Raw genomic sequence first — 25117 nt, 5'->3', positions numbered from 1 at the left:
TGAGTGCTTATGGCACACTTGGGAAAGAGGGAAGAAAACAGTCTGGGCACAAAAAGGCATCAGACATTGCTCGTCATCCCACTGGTCAAGGAAAGTGGACAGGTCAACAAGCATCATCAAAAAGATAGTGCTGGCTCAAAAATTCCAAATTCTCTTGATGATAGATGACCATGATGGGTATATCTATTTTTCTCCCCCTTTTGAGCTCATGCACAATTTAAAAAAATGCTACCAGCAACAGTCATAAAGAGCATATAGAAGTCCTCACCTATGGCTATGCCTAAGGCTCTTCCAAGAGAGGGCTACTTAATGTTCTCAATCACAGCAATCTCTTCGCCAGCACAGTGCGGCGTCAAGCCATTCAGATAGATGCTTTCAGTCTTCAGTAAGGGAGGCAAGACATCCCTCTCGCTGGTCAGGTGGTTCACTGACAGGGTTCTCCTACAAGGAGTCAGCTCCTGACTGTGGTTCCCGGCCAGTTCTGCTGAGAGCTTCCGCTTGATGGAGGTGGCCCGCTGAAACTTGTCATAGATCTCCACGCTCAGCCGTCTCCTGGTTTCTTTGAATTCAGCAGTGACGTTGGCTGTCCACTCAGCAGCGTGCGCTCTGAACTCTCCCACCTGGAGCATACAAGCAGAGAAAAGACAAAGCAGTATTAACCCAGTGGTCAGCATTGCGTGTGCTCTGTCTCCTGTTCATTTTCTTTTGGAGTTTTCACAAGAAAAAGGCACAAATTTATGGGGTACAGTGTTGATTTTTCAGTACATGTAGACAATGTGTAATGATTGAGCAGGGTAATTATCATATTATCTCTCAAACACTTAACATGACTTTGTGTTGGGAACATTCTAGATTCTCTTATTTAACTACTCTGAAATGTATGATGAATGATTATTGATTACAGTTAACCTACGGTGCCACTAGAACTTACTCCTTTAACTATAATTTCCTGTCTGTGAACCAACACCGCTGTCCTCCTTGGCCTTCTTGTCTTCTCAAGCTCCAGCAATCTCTATTCCACTCTCTTTGAACTTTTCAAGTTCCCACGCATGAGTGAGAACATGCCATTTTTCTCCTTCCATGCCTAGGCTATTGAAATAATACTTTTAATGTAAAAAGTTAAGAGATTTGGCTGTTTCCTCTACCAGTTTTAACCTACTTTTAAAAGACTTAGAATTGTATCATGTGTAAGGCCAGTCCATGGCTTGGTGGTTAAGAGAGGTGGATTCCACATGTCTGAGTACACAGTTCAAATCCCAGATGCTGTAGACTGAAAAATCTCACTGTGCATGGGTTCACATTTGCCCAAAATCCTGAATGGAGAGTTGAAGAAGGGATCCATCATGACCATTCTCCAGTCCCCACTTTCCTGCTCTCTCCTTATCTCTCCCTGGCGAGTATATGTATCTTCCGGCAAATTTGGGGGGGTGGGGGGACTGCAGCATGCTTAAAGATTATACTCAAATACTAAAAAATTCTGACCAATTCGTCTACAGCAAAATAGTATTTCCAACAAGTGTTTGTGTGTTCTTAAAATACAAAAGACTACACTATTACTAATTATAATAATAAGGCTGGTGGTAAGGTTATGGCTTGCCATGGTCCCTTAATTATTTACTAATTTTAAGGAATAAACATGTTTTTGGATGAGTATAAAGCAAATTCATGTTACATAAAAATCCACCCTACAGCAGCTTACATTAGGGTGAAGTTACATTGCCTTAAAGACACTGAAAATAATGAATTAACCCAAAAAGGTGTGCACTGGGGCTTCCGCTCTAAACCAACCATAGAATCGATTCCCTCTCTGCTGTGACCTTTCTACAGCAATTCATAACAGACTTAAGGCACATAGGTGCTCAAATTTAAACTTTTGAAAATTAAAATAAGGGAAAAGTAGAGTCCCTTCAAAAGCTAAACCAAGACAAGCAAAAGGAAGAATTATTTATTTCCACTCTTTTTTTAAAAAAACCCCAACTTAACCACCACATCACGACCGACTCCCAGACTCAGATCTTTTAATGGTGATAAAAATGTACATTCAAACCCAAAAGCACTGTTTTGTATTCAAAAAGAAAATTTAAAAATAAGTTTCTGAGAATACACATTTATATAAGTAAATTTTTCTTGACTGAAATGTTAATGCTTGTGTTGTTCTGGAGAATTAAAATTAATCCATATGCAGTGAACTACTTCAGTTTCATTGGAGTTTTATAAAAAATAAAAAATCTTGCAACAACTTAATCAAATAGTATGAGAGAGTCTTCAAAAAGTTTAAGAAAAATGTATATTATGTTGACAACATGGGAGTCCAGTGACATAGCCATTATGCTAACTGCTGGTCCCTTATGAAAAAAACTATGCATGGATTTAATTTTTTTTCCTTTGCCCCATAGTCAAGTCGTTCTTTAATTTCACTTTTTGAAGTGTCCATGTTTGTCATCTTCCTAATAACTAAGGAATCAATGGCACTTAGTAACAAAAGTGGGGACCAAAAACTGATCAAAATAGCGTCTAAAAGATCACGAAGAATGTTCCTGTAGCTCACATACTTTACAAAGAAAGAGGTCTTACCTGGATTCCATGTATTCTTAAATCTCACAGCACAGACGATCTGACTTACAGAAGAAAAGGAAGGAAAGAAATGCTCCCAGCAAGGACTTGCCTTCTGGACTCTACTAGAACTGCTTACAACCGCGTCACAGAACTCAGTGAGCCATTCTGCCGCTCTGTCCCTCACAGTCTTCACTCTCTCATGTTGGTTGCCATACTGTTCAGTCGTTGATTCTTCTCAGTCACCTACAAAGGCTCATTATCTTTTTCCTCCCCTAACTATCTTTGTTCCCCAGGGTTCTATTCTCCCTGGATGATTACAGCCTTCCAATTTTGTCAACTGCTATCTGTTTGCTGATGACTCCCAAACCCATATTTCTCTACTGAACCTCCTATCTGTATAACTGCTGATTAAACCTTCACTTCAGATGACTCCCAGGCATCATCACAAAGTCAACACATTCACAAATGCAATCACTTAATGCCTTACACTTGTTTTAAGGTTGTTTTTTGTTTTGTTGTTTTTTTTTTTTAATTTTCCCCCACAGGATGTGTGTGCTCACTGGAGAGACAGAGATGGAGACAAAGAGAAAGGAAGTGAGAAATAACTTCCCAGAGGTGCTGGCCATGCTACAATCCTTTCTTCTCTATTCTTCTCTTGGGATTTTGAGCATGTACGCACATGCATCTGACATGATCTTCAAGGTGCTAAATTTCAGGACTTGAACTGCAGTTGGCCATGTGGGAATCCAGTGCCTCAAGTACCACACCACCTGCTGGCCCCTCAAATCTGTTTTTAAACTTCATTATCTTATCACAGCACCATGAATTACTAAGTGTTCCAAATTGAACTTGTAAAAGGTCAATCCTCACTGGAGTAAGCATTTATTTGTAATGAAATGTAATATAATTTAAAGAAGTCTTTCAGTCATTACAGTTTGAAATCTCTCTTTTTTTAAGAGATTTTTGCTATAGGGCATGTGTGCTCACCAGTGAGACAGAAAGAGACAGAGAGAAAAAGCAAGAAATCACTCCCCAGAGGCAATGACCCCATCACAATCCCTTTCCTTCATTCTCTTCTTGGGATTCTGGGCACACACACACACACACATGTTCTGGTGTAAGTTTTAAGCTGCCACATCTGGGACTCAAACTGCGGTCAACCATGTGTGAGTCCAGTGATGTAACCATTATGCCATCTGCTGGTCCCTGAATTTTTTTTAAATACTTGCTCTTTATCAACTGCATTTCTAAAAAGATTATTTTCTTCTAAACAACTCTGCAAAATGCCAGCTCTGTATTATTCCAAGAAGGTGGAACCATTTTTTGAGGAGCGGTATTTCCTTATACTTTCTTCTCCCTCTGATCTGTTTCTGAGCCGTGTTTCGGTGATAGGAAGACTTATCATTCTACTCTGACTTTGGATAGGAGAACAGTTTCCAGGGCAAGTATCATCTAAAACTATCTTCTCTGAATGGCAAAAGTCACTTTCTCCCACCAGCTGGGTTACCTGAAATTTCACGATTAAATATTACCTAACATACAAGTGACTCCCCAGTTTTAAACAATGCTGTTCCACAAGCCCCGTTTTCCATAAAATTCAGCAAACAGATCACCAAGAGGTTGAACACAGTTTCATTTTAAATCTTCTGCAAAATTTATCTATAAAGATGGGAAATTCCTCAAATTTGAAATGACTTTAAGCACAATTTTACGTTATTTTCCTTGAATATTTATTTTCCAAAGCTGCTCCGCTCTGAACAAGTCTTTAACCCATCTATGACTCTCCATTCAATTGAAACACCTCATGTTTTCTGCTTCAATTTCCCATCCGGCCTACTTTCCCCAGCTTTGAAATTCCACAACACTCTGTAAAGAGATCTGGCTTTGGCCCACAAGGTGAAAAATTTTAAAAATCAAAATTTACCAATATTCTAAATGACTCATCTCAAAAAAATAAATAAATAAAAGTACCACAATAATATTATTCCAACTATATGCAGTCAGCCACTACAGAATGTAAATTTGTGGTATGATGTGGAAATGTGGCAACAGTAACTTTATCAATACTCTCAGAAAAAGAGCAATTCACATTTTCTTTCTCACTAAGCCTTTTCCATGCATTACTTCTTTTGAATTATTGCCTTCCCTTTGTCACTCCATGTATAAGGAATGTTTTATTTGAAGTCCTATAATGTTGTCCTAGTTATTCTTTCCCTTCAGAGATTACCCAGCCTTACCCGTTTTCTTTTTAATATTCTAATTGTCTTTAAGGAAAGCCCAGTCCCTGTCTTAGAGTCATCACTAGGTGGAGAAACTATTCTGAAAATCTCTAAGCTTTTCTAATTACCAACAACCAATTCAAGTATTAGATAATACTCATAAGGGCTTTCACTTTTTAAAAAAAAATACCCTATTTATGCACAGATACATAATTTTTAAAAATTTTAAATACCCTATTTATGCACAGATACATAATTTTTATTTAAAGATTATTTATTTATTCCAAGGGAGGAACTCCAACAGCGTCTTCATGCCACAATCCACCCTTCCATTCTTCTCTTGAGATCTCGGGCACGCACATACAATGGCGTGATTTCAAATCCTTCATGTCCAGAACTCAAATCTCATAGTCGTCCATGTAGAATCTAGCACCTGAACTTCCATGCCACCTGCTGGCCCACCAGTCACTGCTTCTGATGTGGGTAGAATAACAGAAATAGAGAATCTTTTCCCTAACAGATGTCTTCAAAAGAATCAGAAGCAAAAGTTGAATATTTAGCATTTGATGATGACTATGTGGTATTTTTACCACCATTAGTAAAACAAAGTTCCTCATTTTTAGCCAATGGTTTTTCCTATCTCTTTTTACAGTGGAATTTTAATTTACTTTTTTCAGTACTCAGATGCTTATATTCCTTAATGCTTTGACGAAAGGTAAATAATAAAAGTAACCAGATGAGCTGAAAACATTCCTCTGTTTAAATTTATAAAAATAATTTGAAGCCTACTTTGCATTTCAATTTCAGAGGTTGCCTCGACTGTAATTCCTAACAATTATCATTAATTCGTTTTTTGAAGTATTGACACTTCATTGTATCGTTGAACTGTACTGGTAAAAAGAACAATTCTAATTATTATCTTTGCCGACCAGGTTTTAAAAAAACCTTAAAAGGATTACTTAAGAGTCACATTATCTTGACAGAACAGTACATGATGTTTTTCTTTGGTTTTCAGGAAAGTATATGTAATATTCATAAGGTCTCTTTAACCTAAATTGCTTTTTTTAGTTAGCAATTTCTCTATTTCTTAACACGTACTTTTGTAAAGATTAAGTACAACAGCATTTAATTGCTTTGTTAATAAAAACAATGTCAAGAAAAGTAATACTAAAATGAATACCATTATTTTAAATAACATTTTTCTTTTTAAAGATGTCAAAGTATGGTATATAATGTTAACTGTCTTCATGGTAGGGTAGGACTGCAACACCAAACGTCTGAAGTAAATGCAACTTATTTTTGTCATATCTACTCTTCCCCCATGAAGCATCATGTCGGTACTCTGCTAGTACCCTATACCTGTTCTCTTTTCTCAAACATTATCTGCATACAACCTCAATTGTAAGGCTGCATCATGGCTATTGTTTATGCCCATCATGTTTTCTATTAGACCCAGGTCACTGAGGATTAAGACTGTGTGTGTGTGTGTGTGTGTGTGTGTGTGTGTGTGTGTGTTTTAAAGTGTTTTGTTTGTTTTCTTTCTTCCATGAGAGAAAGAGAGAGAAAAAGAATAAAAGGGAGAGAGAGAGAGACAGCACCCCCAACAGGGTCTCAGTGCCACAATTCACACCCAGCCTTAACTAGCCCTGGATCATGGGCACATGTGTGCCTGGCACATTCAGGAAGGTCTCTAGATGCGAACCCAGAACTCTCCATGTGGGTCAGCCTTGTAGACTGTTTTTTGTTTGTTTGGTTTTTTTTTACTACTATGCCATTACTTGGCCCCCTGAAGCCTGAAATACTATTGGGTTGTTGGTAAAGCTATGACGCATTTTTTTTTTTGCCTAGGAAAATACATCATGACTTTCTCGATGAACTAAAAAATAGTAAAATCCACATCTATTTATATCTAGCACCAATATTAGTGCATTTAGTGGCTGCCTGATAGAGTTTTTTAAAAACTAAATTATATAGATAACATTATCTGCTTAAAAAAACTATTTACCCTAAATTATCCCAAAACCTAAACCAAATATATCAATGTTCAAAAATTCAATTCAATAAACTAATAGGCTTCAGGATTTTAGTTAAAAGATTACTATAAAATTTAAAGTCATTAAGTCTAGTTCATGTTCATAAAGGTAGACATATGGGAAATTCTATTCCAAGTGGTCCCAAATAAGTTTTTTTAAATCAAAATCAAAGGAAAAATTTTATTAAGACTTCTGGGGCTACACTAGTTTCTGATCAAGTGCACTGCCAGAATCAGTGCCAATTCGAGTTAGAGGGGAGTAGTTGGGGAGCTTAAGAGTGTGAAAAAGAAGGTGAGAGTGAATAATGAGGAAGTGAGAAAGAACAAGTCTTCATTCCCTTGTTTTTTGTTGGTATTGTTTTCAGAGGTAAATGCATGTCTCTGTGAATGTATCTTCTATTTCTTTTTAAAAAATCTTTATCAGCAAAGCTCTCTTAGCATTTTTAAAATTTTGATTTATTGAAGCGAAAAATGCTTTTCTTAAAATTAAAAAAATATACTAAAATACCTATTTAATAACCACAGTTAGCTATATAGCATCAGCTAGCTGCTCCTTTATAGTACATTCATTCTACTCAGAGTTTCATGCCTAAAGTCAGACCTGTGTTCACAGATATGTATGTATCAGCTGAACTTGCTATTGAAAGTGGTTAGATTATTTAAGATATTTTGTGAATCAATAAAATGTGGGGAAAATAAAAAAGGAATGCAAAGCAACTGTAGACATCAGAGATAGCATGTGAGGAGGGTGGGAAATGGCAGAGGGTGAGAAATGGGGAGCGTGGTGGAATATACATACGTGTGTGTGTGTGTATGTGTGTGTGTATGTGTGTGTGTGTGTGTGTGTGTGAAACAAGAAATGGAAAATTATTTGTTGATGTTCACATGTATGATTAAGCCACTATACAGTGTATTCTAGATGGGAATCATTTTGTATGTTGTGATGCTCAATGATTGTAAAATTTTTAAAAATCATACTTAGACTTTGCATAACAATGTGGGAGAAAATACTCAATATAGTCTAAGCAAATCCAGGTACATGATTTTTCCAATTTCTTTTCCAGAGGATGAATTACTTCCAGAAATTTCTCTTAAGGCCAAACATCGTATGTATAATTCTATGAGTGTGGGTGATCCACATTACAAAAGTCCTCTGGAAAAAAAAAAAAAAGTCCTCTGAAATAATTGATGATCCAAGTACAGCTATTCAGTTTGACACTTTGAAAAATACAGAAGCAGCAAAAGGAATATGAAGCCTTGGGGCTGGCAGGTGGCATGGTGGTTAAAGCATTGGACTCTCACATGGCTGACTGTAGTTCGAATCCCGAACATGGTAGCTTGTTTTCTCACTCTCCCTCTCTCTGTCTTTCTCTCTCTCTCTCTCTTTGGTCATATTGAAGAATGATAACAAATAAAAATTAAATAAGCAATTCTAAAAAGCAAAAAAGAATTAAAAAAAAGATATATGATGTCCAAAGATATTCTCCAGGAATTGCTTCAGACTTGGGAAAATAAGTAGTGTGAATTTACATATTTATTTCACTATTTTTGTGGCTTGTTTTTCATTCTTCTTGTAACTCCTTGAAATGATATCAACTAAAGATGATAACATTTCTAGGAGAAAAAAACGCAGTCTGTATCATTAGCCAGAAGGAACGGTCTTGTTTGAACACAGGTACTGCCGCAGAGTCTGACCGCAGCCCATAAACTGCGCCGTCCATTTCGGCAACCACCACCAGTGCAGTTACGGAGCGCTTTGCCGGTGGCCAGTCTGGTGCGAAGTGTGCTCTTAGGGTAAAATACACACCAGATTTTGAACACCTATTACAAAAACGTAATCCATCTCAATCATTACTTTTACACTATTCAATAGTGATATGTCAAAATGATAGCAGTTTGGATTTACTGGGTTAAATAAAATATATTATTTAAATTAGTTTCACTTATTTCTTTGTACATTTCAAATAAGGCTATTAGAAAATGTTAAATTACATGTATATCTCGCATTTGCCCTATGTATTTCAAATAGAAATATACTATTCTTCATTTATATATAATAGTCTATATATTACATAACATATATACATAACCTATTTAATTTATTACACATAATATGTTACATTATGTAACATATTATGTATAATAGCCTATATATCACTATCATGTTATAATATTGCATATATAATTTATAATTAATACTATATATTATATATAATAATATATAATATTAATGGTAACTGTATTGGATAGGTGCAGTTATTTCAAGAAGCTTTGGTTATCAAAATGCCCTCTAATCAACATCATAAATTTGGGCAACAACAAATAATACTTCTATCCTTTCATTAATGTGCAAAAGAACTTTCAGGAAAACCAGAAATGCACCCCACTTCATTTCAACAAGTGAAAATAGCCCAGTTGGTCTAATAATGCAAAGAATTCGTGCACATTAAGCGAATATTCACAGCTGCCTTTCTTAAGCTAAATATAGCCCTGCCAAATTAGTCCTCCAGAAATGCTGCTCACTGTGCGGGACATGCTGTCTTACAAGCATGCTGCTGGATTTTAATTAACTGGGCTAAACTGCAATGAGGCTGCCTTAAAAACAGGAAGAAAAGATAGAAAAGGTAGAAAATAAGAGGAAGGGCAATGGAAATACCTTAGATACAACAGGGAGGCATGGCCAGCCTCTCCCCTGGCAGAGTACAGGGCTCACCCTGAGCCTGATGCATTCAGATCAGAAGGGCTGGGGACCTGTCTCCTCAGTCAGATGGCTTATCAATTTAGGGAAATGCCTCTGAATGTATGGGTAAAATATGACAATCTTCCATTGTGAAAGTCACAGAGCTATATCTTAGTATCCTTTTAATGAATGTTTCCAAACAGTATCTGGAAAGCAGTGAGACAGGTCCACACTCTGTACCCCTTGCCTGTCTCAGCCAGAGCTGTCCAAAGCATCTACTCACACTACATTAAAAAGTAAGGACTCTGCAGGACGGAAAATGAAGTGGAACTCCTTCCGTTTATCTGCTAACCTCCTTGGGCAGAAAGACTTTCACGTATAGCACTTATGATATCACTTAATGTTTTAAAGAGCATCATTTGAATTATTTTTGTTTCTATCAGTTTAACAGAGAGCTATGTTAAATGGGTTTGTATTGTACTTTGGTCCGGTCCAGTTATAGTATGAAGCCTGGTTTACATCAAATCATAAAGGGGCACAGAACATTCAAGAAGATGACCAAAGGCAGGGAGAAGCAATGATGAATCCAAATGCCTCTCTGGGTTCCTTGCCAGTGTTACCTATTGCTTTTCTTCCTTTCTTTTCTTTTTAAAGTTTACTTATTTAGTTAGTTATGACAGACGGAGAAGGAGAGAGCCATGCCTAATAGGATCTTATCACACCATGATCTTTCCCTCCCAGCCAGCCAGATCACAGCTGCGCTGCCACATTGAGCATGAGTGGGTCAGTCTGGAAACCAAACCTGGTCCTCCCATATGGCTCCAGTATCATGCCATGACACCCCACCACTTCCACCACTACGGCCACCTGTTGTTTTCAATTCTAGGTTGACTAAAGTAGACCTAGTTTCATTTCATTCTCTTTTACATTAAACCGATGCTTCAGGAGTGTGGAATGAGATCGAACTTTTACCCATGCCTGATTTTAACATCTTCAGGGTTCATAACTAAGCTCTCAAAAGCTCCCTAGTTCCCCCCTCACCATTTCCTTCACATGCAAAAGTCATTTGCTTGTGCATTCCCAAAAATGAAAGGTAAAAATTTCTGGGAAAAGAGAGAAGAAAGAAATATACAATCCATTTTTCTATAGTTTAAAAATACCTTCAAATTGCCAGTTTCTCCAATAGGGAACAATTCATACATATATGGTTGTTTTGTGAGATGAAACGGCAACCTGAGGGTTTTAGTACATGTAAGAATTTGATGCTACTCATAGATGTTAAATGTGGACAAATAAAACATATTTGTATTGGTAAAAAGGTTCAATGAGGCAGTGATTGCAGAAATATAAATCTAAAGTTGTTTGTGGCTCAACTACCAGTATCAAGTCAGGAATGAATGCATTCAAGACCCCAAAATGAACAGTAAGAGAACTAGATGAAAAATACAGTATTTATCAAATATAAAGTTCTAGAACTTTGACATTGCCTAAGAACATCTGAAACAACACTCTTGAGTCATGTACTTTCAATTTACAGAATCTATACTTTTCACCATAAAACCTGGGGTTTATTTGGTAATGTAGGGGATCTAAAAGAAACTCCTGATTTGTATTTCTAACACTATCTCTGTTTTCTTTTAAAGAAGTATTGTTTTAGGGGAATCAGCTTTAGTGAATTTTACTATTTATAAAAACTCATCTCAGGGTCAGCAAGTGGCATCGTGATTGGGGGCATTGGACTTCCATGGTTGACCATGCTTCAACCATGGCAGGACCTGGAAGCCTGCTTTCTTACTTACTCTCTCCCTCTGTCTCTCCCTGGTGAGTACACATGCCCTACGGCAAATTAAAAATTGATAATATCAAATAATTAATAAATTAGTAATTCTTTGAAGAAGAAGATATATAATAAAAGCATGTAGATTAATTGCAGATATTAGAGACAGTGTGAGAGGAGGGTAGGAAATGGGGGCAGGTGAGAGAAAGGGAATCAAGGAAAGAAAGAAGAAAAAAATATGTATGAGACACAAAAAAGAAAATTATCTGTTGATGATAACATGTATGATAATATCTTTAACTGGTCTAATATAGGGTGTATTTGAGTTGGGAAAATTCATTTTGCAAGCTATAATGATATACAGTGACTGAATGTATAAAAAGTAAAAATATGCTAAAATAAAAAACCTCCTTTCTAATATCATTTATTTAATTCTAATAATTCCATAGTTTACATACTTGTAAACTCAGGGGAGCTCTTTTCATTAAGGTTTAATCTGTCTATGTAAGATAAGAAGAGTACTCTTACTTGGCAACTTTTCATTAAGCCCCTTTCAGAAAACTATTAATGATGGATCACCCTCCCATTAAATGCTAAGAATTGCATGAGGCCATCAGGTGGTATGGTGGTTAAAAGTGCTAGACTCCCATATGGTCAACTGTGGTTCAAGTCCCAGACCTAGTGGCTTTCTCCCTTTCCTATAAAAAGTAAAAATATGCTAAAATAAAAAACCTCCTTTCTAATATCATTTATTTAATTCTAATAATTCCATAGTTTACATACTTGTAAACTCAGGGGAGCTCTTTTCATTAAGGTTTAATCTGTCTATGTAAGATAAGAAGAGTACTCTTACTTGGCAACTTTTCATTAAGCCCCTTTCAGAAAACTATTAATGATGGATCACCCTCCCATTAAATGCTAAGAATTGCATGAGGCCATCAGGTGGTATGGTGGTTAAAAGTGCTAGACTCCCATATGGTCAACTGTGGTTCAAGTCCCAGACCTAGTGGCTTTCTCCCTTTCCCTCTCTCTCTCTCTGGTGAATGTATATGCCCTGCAGCAAATTAAAAAAATAATAATAATGATAAACAAAATTAAATAAATAATTCTTAAAAGAAGAAGAAAAGAACCACCTGAAGCATGTGAGCTTTCCCATTGGTAAAATGTGGGGTAACAATATCACTGTCTTTCTTAGACATAAAACTATCCAAAATATTTCTATTTTTATAGCCTACATCTTACAGTAACTACTCAAAGTCTTTTTATTGAAATATTGTTTTAGTCTGTTGAAAGTTTTAAGTAGCATATATGCCAAGCTATTTCCCTTTTAAACAGTACATTTGAGAAAGAGAGGCGGTAAATGGTGATATACATTAAGGGAATAAATCAGACTGAATGTTAGAAGTCAGTGAGTATGGAAAAATGGAGAGCAGGGCAAGGGGAATCAAAGGTGATAGAGCAGAGAAGTGTCAGCATTAAACTGGATGGTCCAGGTGGGCCCCATTCACAAAATAATGCATGAAGAAAAGACCTGAGCACATTAGAAAGCAAGCAAGTTGGTACCTAGGGGAAAGGGCATTGCTGGTAAAGCGAAGTGTCACGGACAATGGGGAGCCATTGATAGCTTCTACACAGATAAATGACATGACACAACTCATATTTCAAAGGATTATCTTGGCATTGTTGTTGAGAAGAGACTTTACATTGAGCAATGGTGAAAATAGGGGGACTGGTTAGGAACATCCTAAAATAATCGAGTGAGCCGATGGTGTCACAGGAAAGAAAGATGAAAGGTGAGAAGTGGTTAGATTCTGGAGACATTTTCAGATCAATGCTATAGGACCACTCGATAGACTGAATGTAAAACAGGAAAGAAAGAAAAAAGTCAGAGTGTCACTTCTTTATGTATTTCCCCATTTCATCCAATGAAATGTACTAATTCCCATTCCTAAGCATCATTGCACAAAAGCATCTTCTTTGTATATTAGATTATCTACTTTGTAGTAATTGTTAGTAGATGTCTATAAATCTTCACTTGTAAATTTCTTCTTGAGGGCAAATGATATGATTTTTTTTTTTACATTTTAAAAATTTCCAATACCTAATAAAGTGTCTGATACACCATGGGCAATTGACACACATTTGATAAACAAACAAATCAGTAAGTGCTCCTGGAATGAAGCAATCTGTGTCATGCACCTTTTCATAATCGTTCTTACTTGCATACCAGAAACACTACTCAGCAAACTCATTTCTCCTATACTCAACTTAGACTATATGGCCATTTGGTGAATTCACACTTATTATGAAGCTGGCATTCTGCAATTGCTTCAAAATAGAAGAGTAAATCTTATCCTATCCTGCTTATATATGTCCTTAGGGCCTTGCCTATTCATTCAGAAATATGTATTGAACACACAAATTAGTAGTTTAAACTGAACTTATATTTAGGCTAAATCTGTTCCAGTCTGTCCTCAAAGTATGGTTAAAAATGACACAAATGGGGTAAAGATGAATACGTGTGTATACAGATACACACATACATATATATGTACACATATACACACATGTACATATAACTGTTGGGCCTTTGGAAGAGTCATGACATATTTTTCTATGCAAAAATGCATCATGACTTTTCCGATGATTCAATAAATGACATAAAACAAACCCTCATTAAAAGAAATAACATCTCAAGAAGACACCAGGAAACTGAAGGGGCTACTGACCTATTAGTCTTGATCTTTGTGAGAAATTCCATGAAAAATGTCATATTTATACTCATAATATCTAGTTTTGGAAGTAGATTTCTTTGTACAGTAAGATTTTCCAAGATCACTTACCTTCTACCTAACTTTAATGCAATATGAAACATGTTGCTAGAAAGTACTTAAATGCTTATTGATGTTAAGAAACTAAAAATAGCAAAACCAGAGTGATTATAAACAAACAACTATAAGATACAAGAAACTTTTTTTAAAAATTAAAGGTGAAAAAAAAATTCAGGTCTCAAAAACAGTCTATCAGGATGGTAGGCAGAATTATATTTTTTTAGCAATAAAGTACTTTTTATTTAAGATACATATATTGTTTTTCTAGAGATAGAGCTTATCCTTGTAGTAAGGTCTTTCCTTCATTATGAAAGTGAAAATGACTACTTTGGTTAACATAAATCAGTCCCTATCCACTGTTCTTGGGAACATCCTTATCAGAGGAAGCAATCCAAAGGCAGTTACTTCACAGACATCTAGTATCATGCTTAACAATTTAAAACTCTTTCCATTTGGCTAAGAGTATTAGTATATTATTATTATTATTATTTGTCAACTCTTTTTTTGCTAGTTTGGCCTCTGCACTCGGTGGAGGGAATATCCAATGGGATGACCTCAGCTATAGCTGTAACCACAACCTTGAAACATGATGGCAAACTAGGGGTTGAGCAAGATGGTCAAGGGGAGATCCTTTGAAGAGAAGGCCAAGAGACTCCAGGAGGGCACTGTCTACTCGTTTCCTTTCCTGCTCTGTAATTCCACAAGTTATCCTCCTACAGTTAAAAATCATTTCAGGCTTGTATTAGCTGCACACAGGAGAATAAATAACAAAATCTCTATCCATGAGCGGAGGGCATGGTCACAGAGAAAGCTTCAGCACCAGTAGAATTAATTATGACATGGTCAAATGGACAAAGAAAAGGAAAATGCAGAGTGACAGTCTGGAGGGACGTGTGACAACTCTAACAGAGAGAGCTTTGTGGAGCATGCAAGTAGAACACATTGAGTCTTTGAGTTGAGGTAAAATAGTCTATAAACAGTACATAATCAACATAGAATTATTGAAAAGTCTAAGTCAAGGAATGAATAAAGGAAGTGCATCAAATATGTCAGCCAATTATGGTTTTGCTTAATGTACAAATCATAATCTAGTATATAGATTATAATATGAAAATTATATTTGTAAGTATGTTTTAAAAATATAGTTCCTTAGAATATTAGATTGAATCACATGAAAACTGTGATTCATAAGGTCAAAAGCAGTTTAATGTCAACAATGTCATACAGTTCAACTAAATAAATTGCAAAATAGTATTACATATGGTCATTCTATAATACTTTTTTTATACCAAATGAACTTGTTTTATGTATTGCTTTTAATGAGACCTAACTTCAGTTCAAGATTTCTTCTTATACAAAGGTTATGTATAAAAGAGAGTCAATATTACAGACTTAGTTATTAATGAGTGTATAGGTTTAGAGACATAGATACAGTAAGGCCACCAACAGAAAATTTCCATTTACAGGAATAGCACTATCTAGTTTCCTTTAAAAGCAGGCTGCTTGATGTTTCTATTTTAGTAAAACCAGTTGTGAATCTTATATAAGATAAATGCAAATAACAGGCCTGAGTCTTCCAGAGATTTGGAAATTAATCTAAAACTTAACAAATATGAGTGTGGCACATGGAGTTTAAATCTTCCAAATTATTATTAACTCTTTCCTTAAATATTATTATTATTTTAAAGGTTTATTTATTACTTTAGCAAGAGAGACAGAGAGAGAGAGAGAAAGGTGCAGCACTCTAACAGACTTGATGCCATGATCCACCCCTGGCCTGAATCATGGACACAGACACACTCTATACACTCAAGGAGCTGTTCAGACCTGAGTTGGCAGTCTTTCCAAGTGGGTCTGTCTTACAGAATGTTGCATTTTACCAATATACCATCATCTGGCCCCAATAATATTCTTCTTTTAATTCTGTCCTTGAATCAGAGAAAAAATGATTAGGTGTCATACTGAATTAGTCAAGATGAGGGAGGTCATAATATAAACCAGCTAGCCCCTCAATGCTTGTGTTAAGGCAACAAAGGCTAAATGTCCACTCTTGCTCAATGACCACAGGTCATGAGGGGGGCTCTGCTCAATGTGGTTACTGGGAAACTTAGTAATCGTGTCAGAGGCAAGGAAGATCTTCAGAGGCTCACAACAGCAATTCAATCTCCTTCCCATGTGCTCACATAGACTCTGCCCACAGCTCATGGACCAGATCTAGTCATACGGCTCACTATCCACAAAGGGAACATGTGCAGTCCTAACACACATCTAAAGGAGGAGATAAATGAAAATATTGCATGAATAGTACTGATGACAACGTTTTGACTAAAGAGGAAACAGGCTTTCTTCTTTGTTCTGAACTCATGAGAGTTCATGTGTGTATGTATGAATATGTGTGTGCGTATGTGTGTGCATGCGTGCACACATTCACACCATAATTTGGATGCTGCTCTGGTTCAAATCAAGTTTGAAGGAGGAGGAGCTAGCTTACTTTACTACAATTAAGGTGCCATCCACTGAACCCTAACAAATCACCATACTTGGTTATAAAAGATGATCCAATAACCCATGATTAAAGTTCAAAATGTTCCCCCTGTTCTGGGCCCAAACCAACCACAAAGTATATTTGTTTAGAAAGAGCCATCTATGAAGAGGGGCTAAAACTAAATTCATCTTGTTGATCCATCTTTGAAAACACACTGGCTTGTGTTCCCAGCATAATTTGAGTTTTTGTAAAATGTGATTACATTTAGCTGGAAATGCAGGCAAGCACAATACTTTCATTTAATGAAGAAGGGCCAAACACAATCTTGAAAGCAAAGTTCATGGTGGCCATTTTTTTAAACACAAATTCTCAAAACAGATGAGTCTAAAATATGCACTAAACACTCACGTTGTGTTCTAGCTAAAAAATAAAATTATTTATAAAGTACTTTGAGAAAAATACTATAAATTTACTCTCCTATTATATACAAATGAATAGGAAAAATTATTCTGAATTTCTATTACAAGACAACCTTTTGTGAATCACTTGAAACAAAAAAAAAAAGTTAGTTTTTAAATAGCAAGGGTTCACCCTAAAATCTAGAAAAGGAAAAAAAAAACCTCCGTGTTTTTATGTTTTTAATATAATGATTGAGCTACTGGTTCTTGGTTTACTAAAAGGAGGAATCTAAAAGGATTATACCTCAGTTGACACAACAGAATGACAGTATATCGGTGTGTATAATTAACAACAACAAAATAAGATAACAGTAATCTAGGTAGATTTAAGGAATTTAATGTAAAACTAGTTTTCACAGAGCCTCCAACATACTTGAAATTTCAACACTCATATTTTTTCTAGACTATTCTGTATTCTGATTTTGTAAATAAAATCTAGCAATATATGTGTATGCCTCAATGTTATCTTGTGTATCTTTTCTTTTGCATTTCTTTATTTCAGCCAGCTTGCTTAGAAATACAAGTACTCCAAATATTTTACTTTGTTATATTTTATGTTTATGTTCTTTATAGAAGAATGCATGATAATATGTAGGTGACAATCTCAGAACTTTTAGAAATTATTTGATTTGAAATAACTTGACATTACACTTTTAGAAACCCATGAAGATAAGAACGAGCATTTAGCAAGCATTTAGCCAAACTGCACACCCTCCCCACTGCATCTCACAGCAACCTAATAAAAGAGGTACCATTATCCATATTTTATTCAAAAAAAAAAGAAAAAAAGACTCAGAGAGATTAGGTATTTTGGCAGTCTGCAGAGCTAATAAAAAGTTAAGATAGAATTAAATCTTAGTTCTATGAGCCCCCAAAGTCCATGCACTTTTGGAAATCATATATAGGATTTCCATCATGTGAAAGAATGTTAAAACTTTACGTTTAGAGATTTTATTGATCTATATACCATAATATAATTAGTGACCAAATTAAATTCATGAAGCTCTTCTCTGCAGTAACATGGCAATAAATAGGTCAGTTCGGGGCATTTATTTCTAACATATCAATATTACCAAAGTGAAAAGTAAGAAGAAAAAAGGAAAGGAATAACAACACACAACCAATACCCTGAGCAGCTGGGAGGCAGCATAGCAAAACAGTTGAAAGGCCAGACCACAAAGTTCAGTCATCCGGGTTGATAACTGATGGAAATACTAGCTGAACCGTCTTTAGCAAGTCATCATACCTCTCTGTGCTTCAATTTCTTATTAGCCATTATTATTTGACAGTGGTGCACTTAACATCATTACCTTGTCTGGTATTTAAAAAGATCCTTTTAATAGCTGTATAGCATTCCTGTTTGCGTGTACCACATGTTCTTTATCCATTTGCTTGCTGGTGGACATGGCGGTTGCTATCGTTACTTGCACTGGCAGTGCAGCAAACACTGGGGTGCAGATAGCTTTACAACACGTGAATCTCCTTTCCTTCGGATATATGCCTTGTGGAGGCAATTCTGGCTCATGTAGCAGTTCTACTTTTAGTTTCCTAAGGAATCCCCATACTGTTTTTAAAATGTGATTTCTCATCACGATATAAGGCCAACTAACTGAACTGAATTTCTCTACTTTCAGAAACATCTTTAGAGACTAAACAAATGACATAAGTGTTGCTTGGCTTGAAATTCACTGTGGCCAGCAGTCCTTCCACGTGGCCTGACACGTTGGCATGCTACAGGAGGGGTTGCACTTACCATGTACACAGGAACGTGGTATACGCGGAGGCACATGGAGGCAATAGAACAGGTATAGAAAAAGCACAGGCCCTTTCAAGCTCAAGAAACACAAACGGTAGAGAGCTGTGCTATGACTTCATAGCAAGGACTCGCTCTTCCCTACTTGCTTCCTGAGCAATCATCTGAATTCTGAGGTCACATCGTATTATATTCTATCTTCCTCAACTAGCACTTTTATTATTTTATTTATTTATTTTATTTAACTTAATTTATGTACTTACTTCAATTTGACCAGAGAGGGACAGAGAGAGAGAGAGAGAGAGAGAGAGAGAGAGAAAGTGAGAAAGCAAGCTGCCAGATCTGGGACTCAAACCACAATCTGCCATCTGGGAATCCACTGCCCTTAAGCACCATGCCACCTGCCAGCTGCCCTAACAACCTTTATTTGCTAAACGAAAACATCATTATCTCAGAAGCAGGTACACAGTTGCATAGAAAAAATAGTCATATCAATCCCTATTATTAATCACGTGCCTTCTCTTCATACGAGCTGGAGCTATAATAAAAAAAAAAATGCTTTTATAGAAACATGTGTGCCTCCATGGAAAAATTATTGGGCACATTACAGTCTTCTTTGAGAAATGCAGATCAACTATAATTGCATGTGGCACTTCTGAAACAATACAGTGTTATTCCAACTAACCATTTCCTCTACAAATATGGCAGATGGATTGGCAACACCAGCTTGTTTTATTTCAGCATGTTGATGGAAAATAATATTTTTTCTTACTTCCCAATATAGTAATTCATTAACATTTCTCTTCAATGGAAACAGAGTATGTTGTAACATAAAAATAGCAATAAAATAAGGCCACATACGATTAGATCTATATGTTCACACTTTCCCAATATGGTTAAACAGATTTGTTTTTTTAAAAAAAACTAGTAGGAGATTTGTTTTTTTAAAAAAAAAAAAAAAAAAAAAAAAAAAACTAGTAGGACTCTTATTAGCCAAAATCTTTTCATTTAGGTAAGGCATATGTCTTAGTGCTATTGTTTGGAAATTTCATGCTATATTTTATTTTGTATTTTATAATCTCTGCACTATTTACATTTTTTAGTGGAACAGATCCCCAGTTATCAAAAGTATTTAGCATTGTTTATTTATCAAAACAGAAAGTTAGAAATGACTTTGTTGCATCTAAATTCTTTGTAAGTTTTTAAAAGTTGGAATATCTGGAATAGTTGAGGTAGAGAAAATAAGGAATAATTATAGAACGGTCATCTGTCATTGGTTCATTTACATAAAGATAACAACTAAAATATATTCAGGTTTTTTAAAAATTTCATTATGCCCTTTAGTGAATTATTTTAAAATCTAAATTGTCTAAAATTCTTTTTTCTATTGTTATATGGGAAGTTGAGTAATATTTCATTTATAAATACTTTGGTCCTGAAAGTCTTTTGATGAATTATAAATTGCCTTTCCTTTTCTTTCTTCACATTCTTTGCTGAATTTGTGACTCTATTTTGCATGTTTCTAAATTGCATTGTAAATTAGAAAATACACATCTGCTCAAACTGAAGGTTCCATTTCAATTGGCTCAACTGTCCAGAGCAGCTGTGATTTTGGAGGGTTCACATAAACCTCTGGTCACGGCCCTCACCCACGTGAGCTTTCTACTGAGATGAAATCACCAGGAAGTACACATGATTCAGAACACTTGCTAGAAGCCAAAAGATTTGTGGTAAGACATAAAAAAAGTTTCTTACTTCTTAATGTTTATTGGGATGAAAACAATTATGTATTTCATACTTTTAGTTGAGAGTCATGAAGACTGCTCAGAAGTAGGCACACAAACTTGCTTTTCACATTAATTAGTTACGTAGAAATTGAAACTTACTTGAAAGGATGGTAGTAGGGCCTATACTCTGTCCTGCCAAGATTCATATTTAGTAGCCCTAATCCCTATCGTGACTGTTGTTAAAGGTGGAGCCTCTAAGAAGGCAATGAAGGTTTGATGGGTCATAGGCTGGTGTCCTAACAAGAGGAACAGACTCCAGTTCTCCTCTCTGCTCTTGCAGGGGAAAGACCACGTGCGGTAACAGCAAGAAAGCGCCATCTACAGGCCAAGGAGAGAGACCTCCCCAGAAACCAACCCCGATGGCAACTTCTTGGATTTCCAGCTTCCAGAACTGCGAGAAAATAAATGTCTTCTGTTAAACCACCCAGTCTGTGGTATTCAGTTACAACAATCTGAGCAGACTATGCAATTGGTTACCTTATTACTCTGATAAAGGATACCCATACTTCATCTCAGCTAGTCCTATCACAAAAGCACTGTTATTATAATACAGGTTTATGAACTTAATCTTTACAAATTTCATCGACTTCATAGAATATAAAAATTCTCACCATACTATAGGTGCCTTTCAAACCTTTTGACTGTGAATATTAGTGTGTATGTATATATGTATATAATATATAATATGTTTAGAATGTTACATATATGTATGTGTGTGTTACAAATCAATGCCTTTCCTAATTATTGATATGATGTATACTCTGTTCAAGTATTTTTAAAAGAATTTTCTTAATTTAATTTATTCATTATTTTAATTTGACCAGAAAGAGACAGAGAGAGAAAGTGAGAAAGCAGGCCACCTGGTCTGGGACTCAAACCATGATCAGCCATGTGGGAGTATCCATTGCCTCAATCAACATGCCACATGCTTGACCCCATTCAACTATTTTTTTTAAGAATTATTTTATTTAACTTTATTAATTATTATTATCATTATTATTTTCCAGTTTGATCAGAGAGAGACAGAGAGAGAGAGAGAGGAAGTAAGAAAGCAAACCACCAGGTTCAAGACTTGAATCGTGGTCAGCCATGTTGGAGTCCAGCGTCTTTAACCACCATGCCACTTGCCAGCCCCTCAACTGTTTTTTATTTAAGAAATAAAGCTCATGTGTGTGAGTGTGTGTAAACCTTTCTGAAAGCAAATTTATAGATGGATGTTTGAACAGTGCTTTCTTTTTTATCTATGTTACCCCAAATTTTCCTACTTGCAATTTCTTTTTTCCCTTAGAATCACAAGATTCTCAAAAGTACACATGATACTCCCATCTTTCTTTCTCTCTCTCTTACACACACACACACACACACACACACACACACACACAGTGAGCTTGATTTGATTGAGGCAAATCCACTGGTGTCCTGTCAAAGCAGGACTTTTCACACAACTTAGATTGTCAAGCGCATTGTCTTATGATTTATTTACAAGAAAAAGATTTTGGCTTTATGGTGCAATTAAGATACAGATTAATACATACAGACCAAATATGTGAATTCCCAACTGGGAAATATGGTATCCATGAAAGGAAATGTTTGATCACTTATACTCTTGTTCATTCTCATGGGCAACATGGCCATCAATACAAAATCAAATGACTTGACAATTTTCAAAGAAAACGTGTAGAGATAAGTTAGTTTTATCACCTCTTATCCTATTTCTTTTGGGTGAATGTTTAAAGACTGTGCTTAATGTAATAATAAAAGATTTTGACACTGATATTTCTTGACAGATAATGAAAGGGAGGAGATAATTGAAGGAAGAAAATGAGTACTATAGGAGCAAGTTTTACAGATTTGTTATTCTATGAAACAATTAGCAAAGACCAAGAAGCAAAAAATGCACAATCCATAAAAAAACACTATACTGTCATATTCAACTAATTGCCTTTCTGGAAACATAAATATCAAATCAAAATTAAATTCACAAACAACAAAATTTCAAAATTGATATTTGATCTTCTAATTTTTCAGAGTCTCATGGGTCAACATTCAAATGTTCATTTTTATATATCTAGCTGTACAAAATAGATAAAAGGACACCTTTTTAAACAGGTGGGATCTGTACACAGGGGAAATGGCCATAATGCAAACAGCTTTGTACTACTGTGTGTGTGTGTGTGTGTATATGCATTAGCACACATTCATATGGATCAAGAAAAAAGGAAATAACTGAATAAAGCAATTCAGCATTATGTAAGTCACTCACTATTTCATGCTAAAGATACCATGGTACAGTTATTTTCTATTATATTTTTCTCTACAGAATAAAATTAACTCCACACTCTTGGAAAAGAGATAGAAAACAAAAGAAAAATTAATATAATGGTAGGTAAGACAAGTGTGGTTACCAGATACTATGGGAAGAGGAACTCAGCGGTGGGTGGCTGGAAGGGGCTTAGGGAGGACATGACTTAGCAGACATAAGAATGTAAAGTTCTCCAACAGAAAAGATATATATATGGTAATATCTTTGATTTGATGGTAATACAATGCATGTTTTGAAAAACTCTTTGGTGTGCTATGGAGAGGTTCAGCAATTAAATGTGAGAAAAAATTTTTCTAAAGAAATAATAAAGAAAAATAATTAATTACCTCTTTTTTTATGGTACAAATTACTCTTGGTTCCTAGAAAGCACCTGGCATATAAACAGTGTTTAGTACACATTTTTAAGTGAATGAATTATAACTTCATATGATATATTTTACTATAACCTTATAGAGCAATTTCACACCAAACAGAAATGAACATTACACATTTAAAATAATGTTTAAATGTTTAAAATATTTTAAAACATAAAAAGGAAATATTTAAATAAATTTTACTAAATTAAATAGAAGTGTTTGCACACATTAATTCTCACCTCTTCCTTGGTCTTTTTAGATATCACTCGGAGCCAATCTCCAATCATGCTCAGGACAGCAGCAAAGTAAGCGAGCCCGACAAGGATCCAGAACCACACCACAGGCTTGTAGAAGTCTAGATATTCGATATCCGATCCACCTAGGAGAGACAAACAAAAGCGAACAAAGTGACTTCATATTTAATAAAGTAAACAATCTAGATATTTGCTAAAATTATCAAGAGAATTTTGTCTTGCAAAACATATAAATCTAATATCCTTATTCATTGACCCATGCTATTTTCTTATTAAATTTCTCATTTTCCCTCATGTAATTTTCATCTGTTTTTAAGAATAAGTTAACTAAAATCTTAATGAGACCTCTCGTTACTTCTCTAAGTCATAAGGATTTTTCATTGCCCCGTTTCTTTTTCATACGTTGTAATCAGTCTCAATTTGTCCAACTCTTAATTAGTTCGTGTGTACTAAGACTTCCTTTCCATCTCTATTGCAACTAGTAGAAGGTTGAGACTGCACTTTTTTGGTATGCATTTAAGCTAGTATATTTAGCATATTTACCTTATTGCTAATACATACATGCTACCCAAGTCAATTTAAGGCCAAACTAAACAGAAAGTGGAGAACTCTAGTGATGATTCTTGTTTTAAAGTCATCAGTATTACAGATTGCTATCAAATATAAGAAACAATGCATTGATAGATCTAATATGAACACATATTGTCACAATTTGCATGTAATGCCACTATTATTATTTTCTGACCCTTCAGAGGAGTTCCCATGTTTGTTGTATATTACAATGCCAGGCTCTTGAGAAAAAAAATGGCAGAGGAGCTCTTTTTCTTTAATCCTTGAGGCGCTTTCCATCTAGTACAATAACTGCAGCTCTGAAAAGTCTGGGTACATTTTAACACATCCTTTATTCAGCACAAATTAATGAGGGTTCTTTTTTTTTTTTTTGGAGAGGTTTTTGCTATAGGGTGCGTGCGCTCGCCAGACAGACAGAGACATAGAGACAGAAAGTGAGAAATCACTCCCCAGGGGGGATGGTCACGCCGCAATCCCTTCTTCTCCATTCTCCTCTCAGGATCTTGGGCACATATGCACATGTACCTGGCAAGAGTTTAAGCCACCTGGTCCGGGACTCAAACCATGGTCGACTACATGGGAGTTTAGCAACATAGCCATTACACCAACTGCTTGTCCCAATGAGAGTTCTTATTAAATCCCAAAAACTGAAACTCTTACCAATTTTCACAAAGAAGAAAATAAGTCCCTTTCTTGAGAAATTCCCAAGTTAGTCTAAGGAAGCCTCACATGGACAATGAACTATAATAGGGTATATGGAGTGATAGCAAAAAAAGGATGAAAAAGGGAGGATACAGAAGAAATGACTTTTACTTCTGCAAGGAGAGTTGAGCAAGGAAAAGGTGAGTCCTAAGAAGTGAGGATCAAAATATGAAATAGTTTCCTGTAAAAATACACAGTATATTCAAAGGACCTTTGGTAGTGGGTAAAGCGCCAGGCTCCACATGGATGGGAAGTAGACAGCTAGAAAAGAGGGATCTAGAAAAGGCACAATAACTCCCCATACACACACACACACACACACACACACACACAC

The 25117-nt window shown here is 35.7% G+C and overlaps 1 protein-coding gene across 3 annotated transcripts in view; it reads right to left on the bottom strand.

Annotated features, from left to right (window-relative positions):
• The window catches only part of KCNK2 (potassium two pore domain channel subfamily K member 2), a 209670-nt gene that overhangs the window by 2220 nt on the left and 182333 nt on the right, over positions 1 to 25117 (bottom strand). For all 3 annotated transcript variants that reach the window (XM_006155832.3, XM_027774714.1, XM_006155830.3), the window contains 2 exons: positions 23497 to 23636; positions 269 to 620 (listed from right to left, as the gene is read on the bottom strand). In XM_006155832.3, coding sequence (XP_006155894.1) covers positions 303 to 620; positions 23497 to 23636 — 458 coding nt within the window. In that variant the 3' untranslated portion in view covers positions 269 to 302. The remainder of the gene's footprint in view (positions 1 to 268; positions 621 to 23496; positions 23637 to 25117) is intronic.

This window comes from Tupaia chinensis, unplaced genomic scaffold (assembly GCF_000334495.1).
Source record: "Tupaia chinensis unplaced genomic scaffold, TupChi_1.0 Scaffold000473_1, whole genome shotgun sequence".
Classification (NCBI taxonomy): Eukaryota; Metazoa; Chordata; class Mammalia; order Scandentia; family Tupaiidae; genus Tupaia; species Tupaia belangeri.
Note: the sequence above shows the minus strand (reverse complement) of the source record. Positions and strands in the feature narration are given on the sequence as shown.